At 37.1% G+C, this 23,554-nt stretch overlaps 1 protein-coding gene across 1 annotated transcript in view; it reads right to left on the bottom strand.

Moving 5' to 3' along the window:
• Positions 1–2,015: 2,015 nt before the first annotated feature.
• PRMT3 (protein arginine methyltransferase 3) overlaps positions 2,016–23,554 on the bottom strand; it is a 69,419-nt gene continuing 47,880 nt past the window's right edge. Inside the window, exons 13-15 of the mRNA XM_086612896.1 lie at positions 11,723–11,773; positions 11,438–11,525; positions 2,016–2,341 (exon numbers count right to left, since the gene is read on the bottom strand). Coding sequence (XP_086469022.1) covers positions 2,232–2,341; positions 11,438–11,525; positions 11,723–11,773 — 249 coding nt within the window. The 3' untranslated portion in view covers positions 2,016–2,231. The remainder of the gene's footprint in view (positions 2,342–11,437; positions 11,526–11,722; positions 11,774–23,554) is intronic.

Below are 23,554 nucleotides of genomic sequence, written 5' to 3'. Positions count from 1 at the left end.
CCTCAAGATGATAATTTAGTCCAACACCAATATCCCAAAGTATTCGTCACACTAAAAACATGTGAAGCTCCTAAAGTCAACTACGGATCAGATGATCAAAATCAGATACAGGTTCTTTCATCTTCTGGTTGCCATAGTACTGAGAACACCATATGAGAACTCTGCTTAGTCTGTCAACATCCCGTATTTCTACAGTGCCTTTCGGCAAAGGACAAAATTAGCAGTCCATCCCCTAGCCTGTATATTTACTGTCTAATACTGATAACTGTCACAAACTCCATTAATCAGTCCAACGCCAACCGCTGGCATTTCATCTGCAAGGTCGATTTTTATACACAGTCAAACAGTCTTTAGTTTCAGATAACCAGGCTCAAGCATTTTAACAATCAAAGATAATCAATGTATTTTCAAAATGAATATACGTCCCCATGCTAGAAAAACATTAGCAGATCAGGGACTTATACATCAACTATATCACTGTAGAGTGTTCATGCTTGTCAGATAGTACTGTGAAATAAATCTTGCATCTTTGATATTTTTTGGTGTGCAATTGTCTCACTTTTTATAGTAAAGTCCATCCTGAAAACAAAATTCTGAAAATATTTCGAATTTATAAACTGTGTGCAGTTGCACTTGCACAAAATCGAGTGATCTAAAAATCCACGTGAGTAATGAATTCATACTTATTATTGGATAAACGTAACAACCAAGCTGACAACATGGGTGGCCAAGCCCTCCTTCAGACCATTAAAGTGAGTTGACCAGATGAGGTGCTCAGCACCTGAACATTTCTATCAAGTTGCACGAGTGAGCTGAGCTCTTGAACATCTAGATGTTAATGGACATCTAAGGATCTAAAGGTAATTTGACAGTTTTCACACAAAAAACCCATCTCCGCCCCACCCCTACAAGCCAAGGAAATTATTTGGATGCAAATTAATTAAGCCACATTTCCACAGGGGAGAATAAAAGCAATGTAAGATGAATCCACAAGTTTGTTTTCAGTTGAAAACACAGCAGCACTGTAGCAACTGTCACTTCCTGTTCAGTGCCCACCTCACTGTATGAAATCAACGCTGCCTCGCAGGAGAATTTCAGCTTTTGGAATATAAAGTTCCACTTTCCTGCCAAATTTGCATTACCACTGGTAACACTTTTGTTTAGTTACAGGCAAAAGAGTAAGTATTTTGCCCCACTGTACAACATACCATTACCTAAACTTTGTTGAGCAGATTCCAAGGGAAAGAATTTCCTTCTCATCTTAGCCCTTTACAGAAGGTTCTAATGTTATTTTAACAAACACTAGCAAAACACTGTCATCTTAGCTTCTTGAAATGAGTTTTGAAACCACTTCCAACACAAATACAGTGTACAATACAAGCATGTAAACTGCATGGCATTACACTTAGCTCCAACTGCATTGCAGTTTGAAATGTTTGAACATCACGACACACACATGAATCCTTGATTGCTCGTAGTCTGTTTCTGTAAGCAGCCAAGCCAAACCCACCATTGCAGCAACTGCTGCTATGTTTTCACAGTATTTTTCCTAAAGCTGCTAAACCACACATTTCCATCCACCTACGCTGCAACAGGCTAGTACAGAAAAAAAACCCAAACACAGGCACAAATAAATGAGCCATCACTGGACAGAAGAATTTGCAATTACACAGAAAACAAGGAAATTGGCAACTGTAATATATAACATTTATTTGGGTAACTGAAATGTGATACAACTTTTTAATTACATAAGTGTAATAAAAATAAAGTCCTTGTTGTTGCAGTCCTGCAGTTGGAATTCCAAACTTATTCCAACTGGGATTTTCCAGCTACTGCTGAGGTGCACTGGCATATGACTTAGCTGCTTCTTTCCTAAAAAAAAAATATATATAAAAATTGCGCAAGGATTTTGCCAGTTGAAGAATAAAACAATATTGAGAGATCATATTTATTGTTCCTCATGGCAAGACCTTAGCCTGATTTTTCTCACCTAGCAGTCTCAGGTAACCTGTGAAACAGCAGAATCTGATTTTGTCGTCAGTCTCTGTATCCCAGTGCAAAAGTATCCCAACAGTACACTCTCAGTTCTAGGTAAACTATTCATATTCTTGTGTATGCATATACATACAAAAATCCAAGAGTCCACAATTTTTGTATCTTTAGAAACAGTTATCAACAGTTAAATCTAACATTTAAATTTGACATTTCTCAAAGTTACATGCACAGAATTTTCACTGAAGGCTGTACGTCTGCTGCGTGTCCTTCACTGCAAGGGTTATGAAAAGGGACCGTGGATCCTTTCTGTTTTTGCGGACTGTTATCTTTCCTCTCAGGGCCTCTCCTGAAAAAGTAAAAAGGAAATTACAATTCTTACATTACTGAATCATGCACAGTAATAGCAGAGATGCATTACACACTCTTACGTTGCACAAGAAGCTGTTCCCAATTAATCAGAATTAAACAAGTCTAGAAAGGTTTCTTTTATGTTTCCAAAGCTCTAAGCAACGGTCTTGACAACAAACGTAAAGTCAAACCGACTGCAGTTCAACCTAGTGAGTTGTCGATTTATGTCTAATGCTTTACTGTTCAGATGATCCACCCAAAGAGCTGACACACCAATTATTTCACTTGTGATTGAGGAAAAACACTGTATTCCTCGGATGCATTAAACTCTCTATCTGTTTGCATTGGATCTTCACATCACTACTATAAGCATCAGGGTATCTTCTTTGGTGGCCTTCAGTCAGATACTCAAAAGGTGAGTTACAGCTCAAACTTACGTGCAACTTGTATTACATTGCAAAAGCTCCAGAAAGATAAAATTCTGTTCCTATAGCCTGGCTCTGGCTTGACAACCAACATACACATTGCATTGTTTTTATCTTTAGGAAACTACACATTCATTGAACGTTCTAATATCTGTAGAAAAAAAACATTCCACAAATAGATATGTTGCCTCATATTGCAAGTAAATATTACCTATACAGGCTTTAGTCTTGTTTTCAACGAGCTTACTGAGCAAGTATCTCTTAATTTCACTATGCTTTTGTGAAGATTGGTGCTTGCGGTTAATAGAAAAAAACTAATCTCAATTTATTTTCAGTCCTTAATAAGACCTGCAATTTAAGTTTTATTTGTAAATACTTAAGAAGCCCATTGCTGAGCCACTTCATACCATCATTTTAAAACCACAAGAACTACATCTAAACAGATGATTCTACTAAACACATTATAGGAGAGCACGACCTCGAGATACAGCAGTAAATTCTCTGCTACTCTTCCATTAGGCCTCCCTTGCCCCCCTCATCTTCATCCCTCACACCAGCCACATCCACTGTTAACTACTTTTCTATCTCTCTGGATTCAAAGTATTTCCCAGCTGTTCATTATTCACTGTGATTTTAAAAGCCATTGTTTATGTCTGTTAAAAAGCTGAAATTTTCAATATTTTTACTGCAAAAATGCAAACAAATAGCAATTTGAAAACTAAGCCAATTGCAAATTCAGTAAGAATTTTAGATTTGTCCATTTGGCACAATACTCAGTTGCATTCACAAACAGTAAACTCACAGAATGTTTTGTCAAAGGCTGCAGCATAAACATTAGAGAAAGTTTTTCAACAAGAATGACTGTGGTACCAATGCTGTGCAAATGAAAAAAAAAAGTATTCTTTGATAATTTTGTGTTGAAAATTTAAGAGTTAGTTGGAGATTCCACTTCAATCCTGTGCAGCTTTATTATTAGGACACAAATGACTGACATAATAAAATGCAACTTGCGAAGAATTGCAAAAATGGTTTCACAGACTACTTAAACAGAGACAGATTTGATAGGTAGAAGGACAAGAAAAAGAAAAAAGGGCGTGACAGCTTCTCTCCAGCTAGGAAGTTTAACCTAGTTTGAGCATACAGATTTTCAGGACTGCTGCAAAATGAATTATGTGATATATTTTAACATCCTATAATAACTATTTTTAAAACATTCACTAAGACTAAAGAGCCTCTAAGAGAACTACAATTACACAACTTAATCCATACTGCAGTCTTAGCACTTAAAACATTATATACAAAGCAATACAATAAATGAAATAAAAACCTAATTTTTATATCTAAATTATAGCTGACTTCATAGAACAGAACCTTCAGGTTCTGTTTGCAAAGGCAGCTAACGAAACCAAACGCTCCATTTTCCTCAGCTATTTCTTATGCGGTAACCACATTAAATCTGCCTTTCTAAACAATCTTTTCTGAGGGCCGAAGCAAACAACAGCAGTGCAACCAAGTAACAGAAAGGCAGTTCTGAACAATTAATCAATGTCATGTAGATAGAAAATGACTGATGTTTTTTCACCGTTCTGCTGTCCTGTGAGCTGCCTGAAGGAAGCCGTCTCTGGGACTCAGCTGCATCACCTTGCTCTTATCATGCTCAGTTGAATGCAAGTAAACCACGCAGTGCCATTGCAGTTTGATTAGGACAAAACTGAATCCATTACGAACCCCTTCCTGCATTTTTATTATCCCTTGGAGAGCTCTGAAATTTGCCCCCAAAGAGAAAAAAAAACCAAAACCACCAAAAACCACCAAACAAAGAATTCAGCAGAACTGCTGCACAAGCTTGCTAGCACAAGAAAAAAATGCACCCCATGGTCTATACTGACCCACTGTCAAATAATACACATCCCATTACATGCTCTACAGTACACCCTATACACGTGGTTTGCACACTCAAAATTGTTTATTTTGGTTCTTACTTTCACCATCAGTGAAACTGTAAGCAATCGCATCTTTGTCTTACATTGGTGTAATACAATCATACAAAGGGCAAGCCTGCAGTTTGTGAGTGAAGACACCTCTCCACGCAAGAGCCCCATCACTAAGAGTTTAGACCCAATAAGCTGTGTTTTCTTCAGTCTGCGACTCGATTCATCTGAAAGGATCTGACAGAACTCAAAGATTGCATGCAGTCTCCTGCATACATATCCGTAACATCTAAAAGCATTAAAGCTCAAAATGATCCATGGCAAGAAATTTGTGATGTGAAGAACTACCCTGCCTTTCAACATAACTTGGTGTCCTCTCCCTCTTCGATTATGAAAAAGATTGAATGAGTTACTGAAGGTAGCCAGCAATCTTTCAGGTTTCCTTCTTTTCTTCCTGTGGAACAGCTTTATGAAGTTAACAGTGACACAAGGAAAAAGATGGTATTCTTTCATGGCATTCTTCATTCTGAACCTCATTAAAATTTAAGAACCTTACAAAAGATCTCAAAGGAATTGTTTCGAAGAGAGCTGCGAGGAAACTGCAGTGGATTTGGGCTAAAGACATCTTAACTATGGAATCGTTGGTGAGAAATATCTTCACAAATCCCCTACACTACAATAACCACAGGCTTTTAAGTGGTAGTCATACATGTCCTCAAAGTTACACAATAGTGAGCTTCGACACCTCTCTTCAAAATAAAGGTGTCCTTGCTTAAAACTGACAATTTAAACATTACTTAGTTTTCCATTCTGGTTTAGACTAACTGGACCCAATATCTTACGCAAGATTGAGGTCTGGCACGCAACTGAAAAAAAGCAAGTTTCAAAAGCATTACTTCTGAAGACTTGGCTAGAAAATGATTTCTATATACCACCTATCTTCTGAAAACAAAAAACAACAATGAAAGACAGAAATAATTTGTGGTGGGACCAAGAGCATTTCCCCTAAACTTACTAACTTATCCTAATCCTCCCATTTATCTTCTTAAACCGCAGGCACCTGCAGCTGTACACAGATTGCCACCTTCCCATTTGGCCACTTCTCTAACTGAATCCCCAACCCAATGAGATCCAACAAGCAGTTTCTGTACTGAGCAGTAACCCACTGCCTGTTGGTATTACCCATCTGATCTGTGACACCCTTTTTACACCGGCTGGCTACTTTTATCAACTTAGCCACTGTTTGCCAGCTCCCTTCTGGCACATCACTGTTTGGCCTCTTTTGAAACTACTTTCAGGTTCTGTGTTTTTTCCTTTCATGCTCTGAGCATGCTGTCTGAAGAGTTTTTGTACCAAATTGGCACATTTTGGCTCCTCAAGACAAGCAATGAACCAGGCTGCTGCAAAGAAGTCTACACAGCCAGTTGAGTAAGGAACAGTCTGGTATGGCTGCCTAAGATAACGTGCACATGCAGCAAGTGACTGAGATTCCCAAGATATCTCAGGTACCAGAAATAGTTGCCACAGGGAATGACGAAGGCAGATACATGGTCTTCTAAAATATATAGCTGCAGTAGTCAAACTCACTCACCTAGAACTAGTCTTCACTCACTACTTTCTGTAGAAGACATCCTGAAGCCTTGTCTCAGTCTTTCTCTCTCAGCAGTGGCGACAAAACTATAAGAAAACTAGATTTTTGTTGCTCTATGAGCCATATCCTCTTGCAGTCGCAGAACTTGCAAAGGAGGGCACACAGAATGGCACAAGGAGTCCATCCAAGTTTTCCTGTCTACATACAGAACTTCTATTATCTTCCAATGAACTAAAACAGCCATGGGAAGAGATGCTCTCAATTTAATGCCTGAAATACACACTTACAAATGTTTCCAGAAAGTCAGCAGGATGATTTTAAATCACCGCTTTTGAAAGATACAGGATAAGACAAGCAAGATTTGGCATGACCTGAAAATTCAAGTTCTCGCAATTACTAGATTTTAAAAGTGAGCATCATTTTTGGAGGTATCACTTGTAAGTAAACAAGTGGCAGCGTTCTATAGACACCATGCTGCAGCTGTAGACAGGCAAAAGACACTAAAATCTCAATTAGGAACCAAATTATCCAACTGGGATGCACAATACTGAAGTATTTCAGTGTAAGATCAAAACATTCAGACAGATTAATTGTGCCAGTGTTGTTTTCCTACTTTTAACAAAGCTCTCTATGTAAACAAATTAACATTTTCAGTTTGTAAATTTACAAACAGCTACCCAATTATGGAGACTGGGGAGTTAAAGATAATCAAGGATTTTGCAGGGGCTTAGTCATGTGAGTTCTACTTCAGTTTTGCTGTGCTAGCTCCTTTTACCACCACAGAAAAAAACAAATCAAGGTTTTATTTCCACTGCAAGGCAATATCAAGAACACAATATGCCGACAATGTGCTGGTTTATTGCTAATAGAATTTGCTTGCATATAGATCTGGGTTTTAACTTAATGCACTGTTACTGAAAAGATTCTGTGGGCCCTTTAAAATAATTTTTGTAGGCATTTTATTTATTTAGTAAATGCTTGAGACAACCAAAAGAGAATGATATTCTGTATATAGTTTTTTGTATATGAAACTTAGCAGAAACATTTCAACAAACAAGAAAAGGAAGATACTTATGCTTGGACCATTAATAAGAAAGAGACAATGCTTTGGCATCTCAATTTCAATTTTCAAAAAAAGATTTTCAAGCTATTAAAAGGGCTGCTATGTGAAGTCTCGCACTCTGCAGGGAGTCCTACAATACAATACTCTTTTGTGTGAGAAAACCCAGTTTTTTTGGCAATAAAACATCATCTGGCTTCTTTCTCCAGTTTCTTTAATTTTACTGCAATGCCAGGCAGTTAAAGCATATCCAACATGCTGATGCTATTTCGTTTTACTTCGCTGTACATCAGCTTCAAGTCTCTCGTCACAGTCTGTGAGGAGGAAAACTAGCTTTTCAGAATACGAGTAGTAAGAGACTAGCCCCCACTCACACATTAAATCTAAACCAAATCAACAGAAATTATCCGTTAAAATTATAGAAAAAGCTTTCTACCATGGTTAGGTATCAAGCTGAAATTCGGTGGCCAATCAGTAGTATTAATTAGGTGTAACTTCTCTTGCCTCACTCTACAGATCTTTGGACCTAGATTAAACCTTTCCCATTTCATCCCAGAGAATCTGCAAACACCACACACCTAGCGCAGGCTGTGGCAGAAATGGCAAAGGAGGGAGGATTAGTTGGAAGCCCCATCCTTTGGCTTGTAATGGCTTGATTCTGTTATTGTTAGAATAGAGATCAAAACATTCAGGTTTTTTAATCGCTTAGAAAGTAGATCTATTTTTACAATAAATTATCTGGCATCAAACACCTGAGAAAAATTGGCTACTTGACACTACAGAATAAAACAATTTTGCCATGGCATAAAGCAGCAGCTTTTTCCTGTGAAGTACCCAACAAGTTCAGATATCTGTAAGCTCAACCTCTTTTACAGAGCAAATCCAAATACAGTCAGTGGTTTTTAACCACTTCAGGCATATCCCCAAAGGCTATAAAGCATCCGATAGGGACTTTCAGTCAGTCTTACTATTTCACTCAGAATTAGAAATCTGAGGGAAACATTTTTCTTTACTGGGGAAAAAGAACCACCACCTCTCTATCCGTTTTGAAAGCATCTTTCAGAAAGACATTTAAAATGCATTTTATATCACCAAATTCCTCTTTCACAACCTACTAAAACACTGAAAGCAAAACCCACCATGCGTACACTGGTCAAGACCCAAATGATATTATTTCTATTTCTTTTCCAGTATTCACTAAGAGAAGAGCTTGTCCTGACTCAAACAGTACATTTAGTCACAAGTGCATCTTCTTCGTTGTGTCTCCCAGTGCCATATACACATTTCTTATTGTAAGAATTTATAGAGAGGATTGATGAATATTGGTAAACACAGGGATGGACATAAAGGCTGAAGACTTCAAATGATGCAAATGTGTTTAATCTAATACAGTTATTTTTTTTCTTCAGTTAACTTGTATCGAGAATACTCCATTTGCAGACAAAAATATTTCCCCAAAAGCTAAGCACGCTTGGAGCAGAGCCCAGTTCAGCATGTCAGGCAGAAACAAGGCATCATAAAATGCTAACAAGCAGTGCTAATTCATTAACAAGTGACAGATGAAAAATAGCTGGAAGTCCAACTTCACATCTACTGCAAAAGAAGTTTGAGCAGTTTGTTTAGTTGGTAAAATGGAAAGTGAAAGACTGAAGAAATAAATGAGCAGGGTTAATCACAAATTATCAAGATGAATATTTAAGTCACTATTTTTACAAAGGAAAAAGAACACAATAAGAAAAAGTGGAAGATAGGGAGATCTGTACTTAATAGTAACATGTCTTGAGGAAAAAAGATTTTTGGAATAATGAAAGAATCGAAGAGAAATTTTTTTTCAAAAACATGACCTAACTTAAGTGACATTCCTATGTAAGTATCAGGAAACACCTGTCCTGATTGGCTTATGTCATCCATGAATAACAAATATCCCACAGAAATTAACACTAGGATAACAAAGGAAAAGAAAATTACATCAAGAGTTTCTCTCAGAACCTTCTCTAACATCAGAAATAACAGGCAGAGAATCCTAGGTTGAAGTGGTAATTTTAGCTAAGATATAAAACTAGACAGAATGGGCTAAAGGATGGGAAAGGGGAACTTAAGTAATTACAAAGAGAAGGAGGCAGGTAGAAAGAAAAGAGAAGCATAGTTGTAAAAAGATTTGTTACAGGAATAATTTTAAGAAATACGAGCTAATAAAGAGAAAGGAAGGAATTGCAGCAAAAGTGATCTTGAAGGTCAACTAGGTTGTGTTCACTGCTTCAAAGCACACTGTTTCTGCAGTTGTCTTCAGAAAGTCACCACACCTAGAATTCTAGAGGCAGGCACACCTCCCAGAAATTTCACACATTTGGTAAATGTCAAATGATCTGTGTAATATCAAGTAATGTGCATATTCTAACAAATGTCGTTGCACTTACTTGAAAAAATTTCACTTCACACTCTACGACATTGAAATTTAATGAGTTGCAGCAAGGAGACCTGAGCCGGCCTTGTCTAGAAAGAGAAACTGAACCGAACACAAGCTCGGTACAAACGCAATGCATACGTGCACGCCAAGAAGTGACAGGACCTAAGAATATGCAAATAAAAATTATTTAAGAATATAACGTCAGAGCATTAAAGAGAGAAAGGATCTGTCAGATAACATAGACCATAGTGGTTTTAGGAAAGAAGCTCCCAGTAAAACGTTGTCATGGCTGACAGGTGGAAGAGGTAACAGCAAAGGCAATTGAATTGAGTGGAGATGCTTTCACCATTGCACATTAATAAATAGGTCTGTTAAGAGAAACAGTATTCCACCTACCTCAACACTCCTCTACAGCACCTCTAAGCCTCTTGACCTCAGTTTCTTTTGCAGCATCCACATAAGGTTGTGTAGGCTTTCCCCCCATATGTCTGGTCTATTTATACACTGTTCCCAGGGCCATGTATTACCATGAGTTTATTAACTGACCAGCAGAACTGAGCCTCATTCCGAGGTTCTTCCCTTGGTCCTGCTAGTCTGTACAGAAAAACGGCCCTCAAAGATGACTAATTCACCATTGGGTAAGAATTCAACAGTAATGCGTAAATATCTAGTGATTAACTGGACAAAAATAGAAAATAATAAAACAGCATAAAAATATATCTACTTTATTTCCTTTTATTACAAAACGACTAGGAGAATCTGAAATAAAGTGCAGTTCTACAGGAATAAGAGGGAAAGACTTAGAATTCTCATCCTGTTGTATGTCCGCTCTTTTGCAGGACTATCCTGTGATGGTTACGGACATATTTCTGTGTCTATAAAGCAAGGAATATCTGACTACTTGCACAGAAACGTATTTTCAAGACTTACCAAACAGAACTAATCAAAACCACTAAGAAGCATCACTTTAGTCTTCAAAACCTTACTTAAACATTTTATCATATGAATTTTGGGTTATCTCTGATGACAACAAAAGCCTTTTTACTTGCATCAAATTCAACGTGAAACATATTACAGTACTTACTCATTTTATAAAAATTTACAGCATATCAAAATAACATCTTCCATACTTCAATGGATCGAATTCATGGCTGTGAGTTCTTTGAAACCATTTTCAATTTACAGAGTAATCCCACACTGCCAGGTCCAACACCCGTGCATATGTTAATGATTCATTTAACAAATACATCGTAGTTCAGGAGTGCTACAAAAAATCCCGTGCAATCACTTGACAAACATGATACTTAAGGACATTAGTGTTGTTAAAATTAAGAGAATGTAAATAGCAGAGTTCTGGTGTTACACTTTTCTGTCTCAGAAATGCTTTGATACACAAGTTTTCTCATGAAAATAACAGTATGGAGCTACACAAGTATAAGACATGCCCACTTACAATATACCTATGCAGACGTTTATATGTATTTTTACATGAATTTTGTAGAATGTAGATAGATATTTTCTGGTGCTTTGCTTAGAAAAAAAATTTCTTAAACAGCAGCAGAAAGATTTATTTACTAGTTCTTTTTAACACTTACGTCATTCTTAAAGTATTTAAGACTTAAATATAATAACAGCAGGGCCACACAACCATTGTTGCAGCAGAACCGAATTTAAATATACCTGCTTCTACAGGAATTGGTTTCTCCAGGAGAAAAAGTGTCTGTTTCCAGTGCGTTTTGGTACACTGGGGACCAGTTGAAAACAAGACCTGCAATGGAAGAGTTCAAGAGTTTGATTAACAACAGCATTTTTGATATCACACCACATCAATCAATTACCAAACACACATGCACATGAAGTGTTTGCTACAGCAAAACAGACTCACTGCTAAACACCCCGAGGCAGAACAAAATACAAACTCACCTCTCAAAGACATTTTTAAAATGCATAACCTCAAATACTTACCTTGTTGTGACAGTTCTTCTCAAAAACTACATCAAAATAACCAGCAATTGCCTATAAAAAAAAAAAAGAGGATAAAGCAAGTATGATCAAGGAAAAATAGGGATACTCAAGAAAAAGTCTATGATTAATACATTTATTGGGATTTCTACTCCTTTTCAAACCTTTACTAACAGGAACAAACTTAGATTTATGCTGTCAAGCATGTTAGAAATCCTAAGACAAAAAAGGTCACGACACCTTTGTTCTACTTGAGAATATTCAAACCACTGTAATTGCACTTTATTACATATCAAACTTCAGTCCGAGTTTCCAAAATAACTCGCACACGCTAACTGCAACTAGAATGACATATGAGAAAACAGCCTTTCAGATGTGCAAACCCACAAGCATAAAATTCAGTCCTTGTCCTCTCTGGCTCCCATGACCCTCACTAAGTACACACGCAGTCTGAGGGATTTTGCATCACCTGGTCACTCTTTGTGCAGCTTAACGCCATTTTCCATAAAAGTTTCCTGTGAACAGAGGCAGAGCATCAGCAGGCAGGGAATATTTTTCTTCCTCTACTACACACAGATAAGGAAAAAAGATTCACAAATGCCTCATGCTGGCTTTTTCAGCAGTTAATCGTTTCTAACGGTAACTCTCCATGGGATTCCTCAGAACACTTCTTCCACCCCTCCTGCCATCCCACTCCTAACCTCGAAGAGCCTCTTCTCTTCAGTGAGTAATTCATTAGTGGGACTTTTCTTCCAGCTTAAAGAGGAAAATAAATACAAAATGTCTGCACACAAAACAGTACACCGACACTAAGAGTTACACGGTCTTTTAATACTGGCCTGCTTTTTTGACCAAAAAAGCGCTTTTGACAGTCCCAGTAATCCAAAGAATTCAGGTAAAGAACTGGAAGATGCTAATAAAAGACCATCCACTCCACAGTTCCACCTCTGAAATCCTGTCCGCACTCACCGCTACTTGCTTACTGTTTCCTACGAAAAGGCTGGAGCAAATCAGCCCGCAGGCCCGCGGCAGTTACGTTGTATGTCAGCCAGAAGAAATGACCCAGAGTGGAGATTCTGAGTAACTCCAACTACTGCAGCTGGAGACTCTCTACCCCTATGACAGCAGGATGGGATTCTCCCCACATCAGCTCTAGTACCTTCAAAGAAAACACGTACCAATTCAATGGTGGCAAGCCCGCTGCATTAACACTCACTGCAAACAACTGATTATAACCTTCCTCTCACAGCACCAATGTTTTTCTCCTCCTTGATGTTTAAGAAACTGGTTCTTCTGAATAGTTAGAAAGCACAAGTTCTGTAGCATGCCCTTTTCATACCGGCTCAGAGATGGATTGTGAATGAAAAAAAGAAGTCAAACATGCTTACAAAATAAAGGTAACAAACTGAACGGCACAGGGCTTTATCATTATGAAACATGTAATATGAATGACAGCTAAACCCTTCTGGTATTGTTCCTCTCTAGTCTAAATCCAGAACAGATTTTACCAACACAGTTGTGAATATGATGTCTTAAAGCAAGTTAAGTTTATGTCAATGCAATTGTGTTAGTTTTTCAGCTAAGGGCACTCCAGAGAAGCTTGGGAAGTTCCAAATTCTTATGTGGGCAAATATTCTTAAAAAAATGAACCGAGGAGACACCGAGGGACCTTCATGACAAATGAGCACCAAACACTGGAAATGGTGACTCTTCCATCCCTTTAGCAAAGTCCTATCACTCAATGCTGAGAATCTCATTCCCAAGTGAATTACAGCCTTGTTTCTAATGTGCCTTTTTCAGTAAAGATTGAGAAGGCTTTGACAAAGTTTTATTGACCCATCGGACTATCTTTACTGATGCACAATCTTGTCTGGACATCAGTCAGAGGTCTAGTAAGTCACAAAAATATTTTGCAATCATCAGGTCAATACTGTTGTTATGCTTACAGATGAGACCTAGGATATTATTACTGGAGAAAGGAAAACAAGGTCGCAACAACAACAAAACATTAAGAATTGAGGGGAAAAAAATTCACTTCCAGAGAAAATGAGACAATCAAGCTACATTTTGGACCAGAAAGCTGAAAGCTCTAACCAGACATACTATCACAGTAAGGTCGATGCAATTATCTATAAACTTAGCAGCAGGAAGTAACTGAAACATCCTACATGCTACCCTAAGCACATATCCCCAGATCAGCATTTTTGGAGGATCCAGTTCAGGCTGAAAGAAAACTGCAGTTACAAGCAAAGAAACTGTCCCCTGCTATTTGCTGCTTCCTGCGCTTAAGGAAACACATTTGTACATGTTCTGTAAATGACTAGGACAAATGACCAGGACAAATGACCATCTTATTCCTTACAGTATCAATGGTTTCCCTAACTGAAATGACCTGAAACACTACCTTTGACTATCTAAATCCAGAGGTAGTAACAGTAATTATTACACATGACGAAGCTTATGCAGAACTCCAGGGACTACAGAGTTATAGGGATTACAGAGAACAAGAGTTCTACGTTGATCCATTAAATTCTTTTTGTTATGTTTTAAAACGGATATATGCCCTTCCATATTGATAGTGAAATAATTGTTGAATCAAAAGAAAAAAAAACACAAAAATATTCTAACAAAATTAATTCCTCAAGTCCTTAAGGACTCAAGCTCCTGTGAATGGCTTCAGACGTTCCCCAAAATTCCTCAAATTTAAGGTCTGACAACCGTTGACTGAAAGCCTAGATCCCTTCCCAGACACACTGCCTCCAGACAGCTGTTTAAAACCAGGCAGGAGGCACCCCAAAACCAAACCACACTCTCTTTGGTGAGCAGGCAAGGTTAAGACCCCAGTCCTGCATAGCCAAATAGCAATTATATGCTTCAAGTTAAATACAGGAGCGAGTTTGAATGATTTTTTTTGAAAACTAACTGTAAGAGCACATACTGCAATTTATAAATCTAATCAGTATCTTTTATTAATACATTTTCATACTGGTTTTAAGCCAACTAAAAAAAACCAAACATGCATACAAACTTGGTTTGACTATTTATTTGTTATTGTGCAATTGGTTACAACTATGTAATTTGTTTTTAATAAATATTTTTAGGCAACCTGCAATCAATCATTCACCAACACTGCACTTAATCTCCATATAGGAATCTCCTCCCTCATATTTTAAAATATTTAAGAAAACAAAAAGTCTAATACTTAACCCGGTAGTTATTCATCAGCTGCAATTTTGTTTTATGTTCGCTATAGCAGCTATTCCACAAGTCAATTACGGTTGGAGAAATACAGAAAGTGAAAAAGCACAGATTAAATATATCCTACTTCAATGAACACAGCCTGTGGCTGACCCTATGAAACAAGAGACCAAAAGTTTAAACCTGTTATTCAACAGAAGTACAGTTATTTGCATATACCTAGGCAATAAATGTAAGGTCAAGTATATCCTAAAGCCTCCCTGTAACTCCAGCCTAAATTAACGACCTTCTTCATTTCCTCCTCTTGATTTCATGTGCTAGAGGGCATGTGTTCCCCTGCCAATAACACAGCATTTTTAAAGGGACACTATTTATCCAAATTATACATTACTTGCATGAAGTAAGTTCCGTTTTACTTATGAATAGATATCTTATAGGAATAAAATTCACCAGCTCTTCTCTAGAAAAGGGTTGTTCCGTACGGTCCTCCATACCCTATGTACATTTATATGCTCATCCAAAGACCATGCTATGCTTAAATTTTTAACTATACTGATGATTTCTTGAAATCTTTCTGCTTCTGAGCTGTTTCCAGGCCTAGGGAATCTCAAGCCAGCTACACAGATACCTACAGACTCATTAAAACAAGCACACTTGGCCTTCCTAAAACCCACCAGACAATTTTGTAGAACAAGAAAGCAATCAATAAGAACAGTCATAATGAGTTTCAAGGCTGAGATAGTCCTGGCCTTAAATCAAAGTTTAAACTTGGTACGTAGTTTTCAGCTACCGATACTGTTTTCTCTCTTTCCATCAACAATCCATACTGTCCATTCCAATACATCTGTGTATGAAACCGGTAGTTCCATCAAAAGGTTTTTTTCCCCAAAAGAAAGAAGCTGGATAGCTTCTATGGCTAAAATACAAGAAGGGCATGCAGAACCTCAGAGTAGCTCTAAGACTTTTTTGTAGAAAGCAAGCAAGTGAAAGGGAAGCTTCAAATTTGCAGTTAATCTAGAAACTCTTAGTCTGAAGAGCAAGTGGGCCTGTTTCAAAGAGGAACCTTGTTCTTTACACTCAATATAATGATTTCTTCATATCTGAAAAGAAGTTGACAGCCTCTTACAACCACACAGCTTTGCTTTAAGTACTCTAGGCATTCCAGGAATAGACTATTGTAGCCTTACTATGATGGTCTGGTTTTATTCCTCAATCACAGAATAATTACAACTGTTAACAATGAATTCCTACTGCAATTTTAAATTGAGAGTGTAGCTTTTATCATTACAGCTCACTTTTGTAACTCTTTTAGTGTTCAAAGGAGTCAGCTATTCTAGAAGCAGTAAAACATTTCATTTTCCAAAAACTGGTCAATGACACTGCATCTTTAACACAGAAATAAAGTCTTCTTTGCCATGTCACTGGCAAAGTATTGAAGGATTAAAAGCTGCTACACAGTTCTAAACAATTCTCCTCTCAGTGTTTTCTGAAAAGCTTTACATAAAACTTTAAAATGTCTGGTTCTACCTGAAGCAGTAGGAAGTCTTCCCTGAAAAAGGAACAACTGCATTATAGAAGTCTATTTCAACACTCCCAAATGCCAGTGTTAAAAACCCCAAATCCAAACCAAAAAAAACCCACCACCACCCTCAAGACATATTAGTGTCAGCCTTGCACCACTACAAAAATGATCTGGTATCTCACATTAATATCTTTGAAAAAAATAGATAGAAATTTTTAAAAATCAGAAGTAAAGCATAAGTAGATGATGCTTTCTACAATTTTATCTACAATCACTAGTCCTGTATCTTTGAAAACACAATCTCACACATCTAAAAACCTACAAAAAACAAAGTGGAAACACCTGATGATACAAAACAAGCTATAAAATTGTGGTTCCAGTTACTATATTCTTCAGAATTTATATCTTCCCTTCCATCTTAACTTTTTTTTTTTAAACTCATTATCTGTTAGTAGTCTTATGCTGAAATGCACAGTGCATATCTTTTATACTTAGGCACATTCCAGGGAAACAATTCTGTAAAAGTGAAGTTCAAAACGTTTTTCCTTCATTTCACTTTTGAACACTGTCAAAATTGCAGTAGCTGTAACAGTCAATCACAAACTCCTACTAAATATGCAATACTACAAAGACAGATATTTCCAATGTTTACAGCTTGAAGGAAGATTAAGTCCTCCCTTCTTGTAAAATTTAACACATGCAGTTAAGTAGCAAAACGTAAGGAAAAAAAAAAATCACAAGTGGCATACTAGAAGCAGTCAGACACAAGCATATTAAAATGGAATATAGGGCCGGCCAGATTTTTATTAAAGGTGCCATCTTTTTTGTAAGAAGTCAAACTAAATAAAAGGAACAAGCAGATCACACCCCTATAAATTCTGGATGATGTTTTACAACTACTGCCTTGGTTGGTTTGGGTTTTTTAGTGTTTTGTTTGGGTTTTTTTTAAGCATAATAATAACAGTTATTTCTTCCATTGCAGACTTCCTCATCTTTTTGCTCCATCTTTGACAGCTCATTTACCACTTCAAATTAGCAAGAACTTAAGCCTTCTCTGGAAGAATCTTTCAAGTGCCAGTCTCTTGAATACCATGAAAGAGGAAAACAAAAATAATGACTTCTAAACTAGTAATAAATAACTGCAACTCTAGCCTGACACATGCTGTAGCCCCAAAGGATGTTAAATATTAGGAAATACTGCAGAAATATTATTCTTCCTGTTCTCAAATAAATTGCCAAGAGAAAAAACAAGGCTATGAGGGGAAAAAAAACTTCAACCCCAGAACAAAGTCTCCACATCTACCCAGAGAACTAAAAAGGTTAAATGAAGAACTAAGGAAATATTCAGGAGTAGATGTGAGACTGCAAAACAGTATCCTGCTGTTCAAAGAGTTCACTCAACAACCAAGAAGAAAAACATTCCTGAAATTACAATAGCAGCCAGTAACTTCTACCTGATTTTGTCAAAATTAGGTTTTGATGAAGAGTTCACGTAAAGTAGCTTAAGGTCTTCATCCGTCACTGAGGGTTTCTAAGACGTTCATGCAAACATACGAAAAACTTTAAACAAATCACTTCGTCCAGTAATATTCACTTGTCTCCAACAAATTTTTCTTCCCTTCCACATAAATCATCTGGAGCCTATTCTTTCCCCCATTTATTCATGTAGCATGTACCAAACACACTGAGATCACAAAAAGCTTTAATGTGTGTAATAGATTAATATTAGTACATATTCCTTACTTACACTTTTCCATTTAGAATCCTTAGCTGAAATGGGAAGAGAAGGCTAAATTTTAATTCAAATACATCTCAATACTAAGGCTTTTTTCTAAAGAAAATGGCTGTCTGCACACGCAGCATTTTAACAGGATAAAACAAATGAGGCTGTCTGACTCCTTATGAGAACTCGTAAAGGCAACCTTACCAATTCACTTAGGAACAAGGAAATTAAAAATTATCATCATCGCTATCACTTACAGTGAGTAATTTATCATTCTTGCTCTTCACTAGTATCATGTTCCAACAGTGAGTGGCTACAACAAATACAATTAGACAGCTGGCCACAGAAGTGGGAGATAATGTGCTTTTGATGGAGTTTATCCAAGCATGGAGATGGAATGTTTGTCATCCATGTGGCAGAGTTGCTGCGTTTTTATCACAGGGAAAAGAAACCCCTCGCTATTAAAGCCCAACAATTCTGTGTTTTAAAGAGTAAGAATCTGGAGATCACTGTAGAGGAGGCTATCAACAACTAAATAAATCAGAAGGACACATCCTGCATTGTAACATGATAGTCTTTCCTTTAAACAGAAAATCAGGCATTCAAAGTGTGTTTAACAGTGGCACCTAAAGCCAGATTTCCAACTTTCAGCTTGAAAAAATTTAGTTTCTCATCTAAGGTTGGAATTAAAGACTGATGCTCTAATACTTATTGTTGGCTCCCAAGTAGAAGATTGGACATTAATAAAACTAACACTGAAGAATATTTTAACAAGCAAAGATTATCAAAATAATTTTCTCTAGTTGACTCAACTTCCTTTTTCCTCCTCGAAGTTTTAATACATCAGTCACGTCCTCTGCTTCATTATCCTTCTTTCACCCCCTTCCTCCCTCCCACTTTTTATACACATCCCCTGCTCTTTGACAAGATCTCCTGGGAGCAATGAAGAGATACTGCCATTTTCCTCCCAGGGGATATTGTTATTCAGCTAGGAAAGATCAACCTTGATGGACTCACAGGGGAAACACTCGCAAACAAAAGAGAAAGTTTGTCAATTGATTTCTACACTGAGAGTAATCACCATTATATTTTATCTCAAAAGCTCACACAGTGATCAACTTGGAATACAATTAATGGAATATTTTCCTAGCAGCAACTACTAACTGATATTAGCCAGATGTCTCATTAAAATCAGCAGTGACAAACCCTAGGCCTTTACTGGGAAAATGCACTTTCGCAGGCTAATTAAATTTATTTTTGGCCATTATCTTTGTAAGAGTGAAATCAAGTCAACTTGCACGAAAAGTGCTTTGAAACAATTTCATATAATTCCATGCAACCGTTTCGTGTTTTGACAATCTTCAGTCTTTGAAAGCTAAAATAGTCATAAATAAACTTAACCCTAAAAGATACTAGTTGGAGGTAAACCACAGGAGGGAAAAAAGAAAAATCAACGGAAAAAGCACATGCTCTGAGAAAAGCCTTGACTTCCCCTCACCTCCAAAAAACTTTTGAAAAACTAAGCGCCACATTTAAAATATTTTTTTCCTCAATATTTCCATATTTCTCAGTTTTTTTTTATATTTCTCTAGGATTTATTTTTTTCTTGCAGCCTCATCTAATTGCTTGAACACCTGAAAGACAAACCTATTTAAAGCATCAAGCACTTTTTTTAAGACTCTGTATAATGCATACAAATGCATTACAGGATCATCTTCAACACACTTAAGATGCATCTACAGAGAGACATCAGGCTGATCTGTTATGAATATGACTTAATACTCTACTAGGTTGGGGATTTTTTTTGTTACGGAAGTATGAGAGCAATTTAAAACAATTTACAGGTAAAAGGACAGACTTATTAGACCAATTGGGTATGTTTCAATTAATACTATGCTTCTAGGTTTTGGGAACTGCTCCTAGGTTTTGAGAACTGCATAGCTTCTCTATTTCTCACCCGTTCATCACCAAGTCTGGGCATTTACGTCCCGATTTGATCCATTTATTTAAAAACAGAAAAGAGCCAGACTATCGCCTACTGAACTGCCTGATTTTCAAACAACCTCTAGTGCAACGAAGTAGCACTATCCTACAACCAGATAATTAGCCAAGAGGTCAGCAAGAAGGCCCTCCAAGAGCAAGAACAGTGATAGTATCTAGAAAGAAGAGAAATACCTATTTCAGCACTTGCATTATCAGTTTTCAGGAAGTAAAAGGTTTGTACTAAAAGGTGACAAAGCAAAACAGTGGGGAAAAAAGATAAAAATCAAAGGATGAGAAAGAAGTGGGTGGCAAGTCCCAAAGGTTAGCATTAGGCTTGAGAGGCTGATCTTCCTGTGCTCCCTCCAGGCAAAGAACAGGAAAAAAAACGCTGTTCCTACCCTTCTGCTAGGTGAGGCTTTCCTACAGCCTTTAAGAGATCCTCCCAGAAGTGTTTAACAGAAAAATTTAAAAATAAACAGAAATAAAGCATGGGGAAATCAAGAAGAGGTCAACTTCTCTGTTGAGACTGAAAATAAACACAGAATTTCAAACAGTATCTACTAAAGGGGAAAAAAAAAAAAGAAAAAAGAGACTGAAGGAAAACAAAAGTCAGATTTCAGAGGTATTTAACATTTGCCACAAAAATGAGCTTTTACTACTTACTGTCCTGTTACCACAGACACACAAACAGGTTGATGGGAGGAAGTTACAAACCTGAACACGGCTAAAGCCTCCAGAGCTACCAGCTGAAAGTTTAGCTCTTCAACGACTAACGTTATGCTTCAAAATGCAACAAGACAAGGCCACGACTCCTTGCTAAATTACTTCCTATCAGTGCTACACTTCTGCAAAAACAAGTTCAGTAGTAGAAACGACACGTTCCATGCTGCTGACACGTTTCCATCGTATACTCCTCTGCACCCACGTGGTGGAAAGAAGCAGCATGGACACCCGCTCTTCACAACGTGATGACACAGTACGAACTGATCTGGATGGATTTCCAAATTGCTATTATTATGTTGTTGGTTTTTTTTTTTGGTAAGCCAAAATATTTTAAAATGTGCAGATTTCAAAAATGCAAAAATAAGAACAGCCAAGTACAAAAAGCTACAATTTTGGAAAATACAAGTTTTCTCTTTTCGTGCAAAAAAATGAAAAGCCAGTAAAACAACACCACACAGATGCAAGCAAGAAAAACATCAAGTGTTATTTCCAAAGAATAAATTGCAATCTTAAAGCATCTCCTCAAAAATTCGCAATATAAATAATGGACTTTTATTGTTCATTTACTGCAAGGTTAGGCAGCCTGATATGATGGATGAACTGTCAACCTCCAACTAAACTTCCACAATCCATCACAGAAAGAGTGGAAATTTCACTCAAAGTGTCAATAAACCTAAATGATGAAGTGCAAAATACTTTACAGAGTTCTGATCATTTTTTAGAACCTGCGTTCACTGCAAAATTTGAGAAATGCTGCTCTTCTCCCACTTCCCTCCCCTTCTCACTGGAAATCAAAAAGTACAGGTGTACATCTTGATTTAAGTCAACGATATCATAGAATCATAGAACAGAAATGAAGTTTTCGTAAAGGTCTAGCACTAGGGAAAACGATGTTTACAAAACAAGTTACTTCACTCTATCCAAACCCCCAAAAGATCACCAGATTTTGTAAAGATTTCTGTTTTACTAACTAATTATTCAGAAGTGGCCACATTAAGAAAATTAACCTAGGGCTGCACTGGAGCTTGGTCTGAAACCAAAGCTGACCCTGCCCTGAGGCAACTAGAATTATTCTATGATTCCACGGCAACTAAAACCAGGAGAATTTTTTTGTGAACACACAATAAAATATATAGACTTCAATTTAATAAAAAACAAGAGGTTACTGTGTCTTTACTTAATTTGGTGATAATTGACAAGTAACTGAAATATTTGTACAAAGCTACTAACTCATGTAGTGATAAGACAAGGGGTAATGGCTTTAAACTGAAAGAGGGATTTAGATTGGACGTAAGGAAAAAATTCTTCACTCAGAGAGTGGTGAGGCACTGGAACAGGTTGCCCAGAGAGGCTGTAGATGCCCCATCCCTGGAAGTGTTCAAGGCCAGGTTGGATGAGGCTTTGGGCAACCTGGTGTAGTGGAAGGTGTCCCTGCCCATGGCAGGGGAGTTGGAACTGGATGATCTTTGAGGTGCCTTCCAACCCAAACTATTCTATGATTCTATCAACTCACACTAATAACAAGGCTTTAAATTTTATGCATGGGAAAACACTTTATAACACCAACAAATCCTTATGTATCCCGTTATACAGCAAAAGCAGTGGGAAATGCAGAAGCATGAACTAACACGCAGACCCATCCAAAACCAGGTACCATATTGCTTGACATAGGTATCCAAGATTTTGTTGTCAGCATAAGTGTTTACATTATACAGCAACACATTCTTTGTATCACACGCAAAAGCCAAATAAACCAGTTGCAGCAAACTTATCACAATATATTAAGAATTACCTACCCATTACCCCTTTGGACTTGATTCTGTGATGTGTTATGACTCAAAGCTAAGCATGAAATTCCCAGCAAAAGTGTCACAATACACTAGATTACAAAAATTTTAGTTTTAACTACTGATATCAGAGCCCAGTACAAACTTTTGCCAAATTTGATGAGGATATTTTAATAAATTGGTAGAAAGCATTTAATTTATGTTGAATGTGAAAGCATATTACTGCAATCATAAAATCTGTAAAAATTACGTCATCCTGCCTTTGTTTATCATTCAGTGTTTAAAAACTCAATGCTTTGCTTTCCTCTCAGCCACCACCAAACTTTCCCACCTGTACCTCACCTTTATCCCAACTGCCCTGCCTAATTGTAACGCTACAAAAATCCTTCTATTTGATTCTTTTCTTCTCTACTCTAACAAAGAAAGCAAGTTGTGCATCATAACCAAGTGAAATCAAGAAGGTATCCTAACACAGGTACCAATCTAGATATTTCTAAATATTCATGTTGGAATACTGAATTTGCTTTAGCTTTAAACACATTCATAAAATCTTTATTTCATAAGTCACTCACACCTTTACATGAAGTATGTTAAATACAAGTATTTAGCCATTTTCCTTGATTTATACTTCAAAAATGGAACACAAAACACACACACGCATATTTTTTTCTACAACTGTCCACGCAATTCTTTTCATTAACCTAAAATAAGCATTTGTTTTCTTGTAACTAGCAGATACTGAATAACCAAGGAAAAAAATGGCAAAATGAGTGTGTTTATGTAAATTCATACAGAACAACGTAGGCACAACATCAAAGAAGTGTTTGAAAGATGCCCTTGTACTGAGTTTTGATTTAATTTGAAAGCTCAGGCTGAAAACTTTTTTTTTTCTTTTTCTT

The sequence above is a fragment of the Tauraco erythrolophus genome, chromosome 6 (genome assembly GCF_009769465.1).
Source record: "Tauraco erythrolophus isolate bTauEry1 chromosome 6, bTauEry1.pri, whole genome shotgun sequence".
Classification (NCBI taxonomy): domain Eukaryota; kingdom Metazoa; phylum Chordata; class Aves; order Musophagiformes; family Musophagidae; genus Tauraco; species Tauraco erythrolophus.
This window is presented reverse-complemented; position numbering and strand designations above follow the sequence as displayed.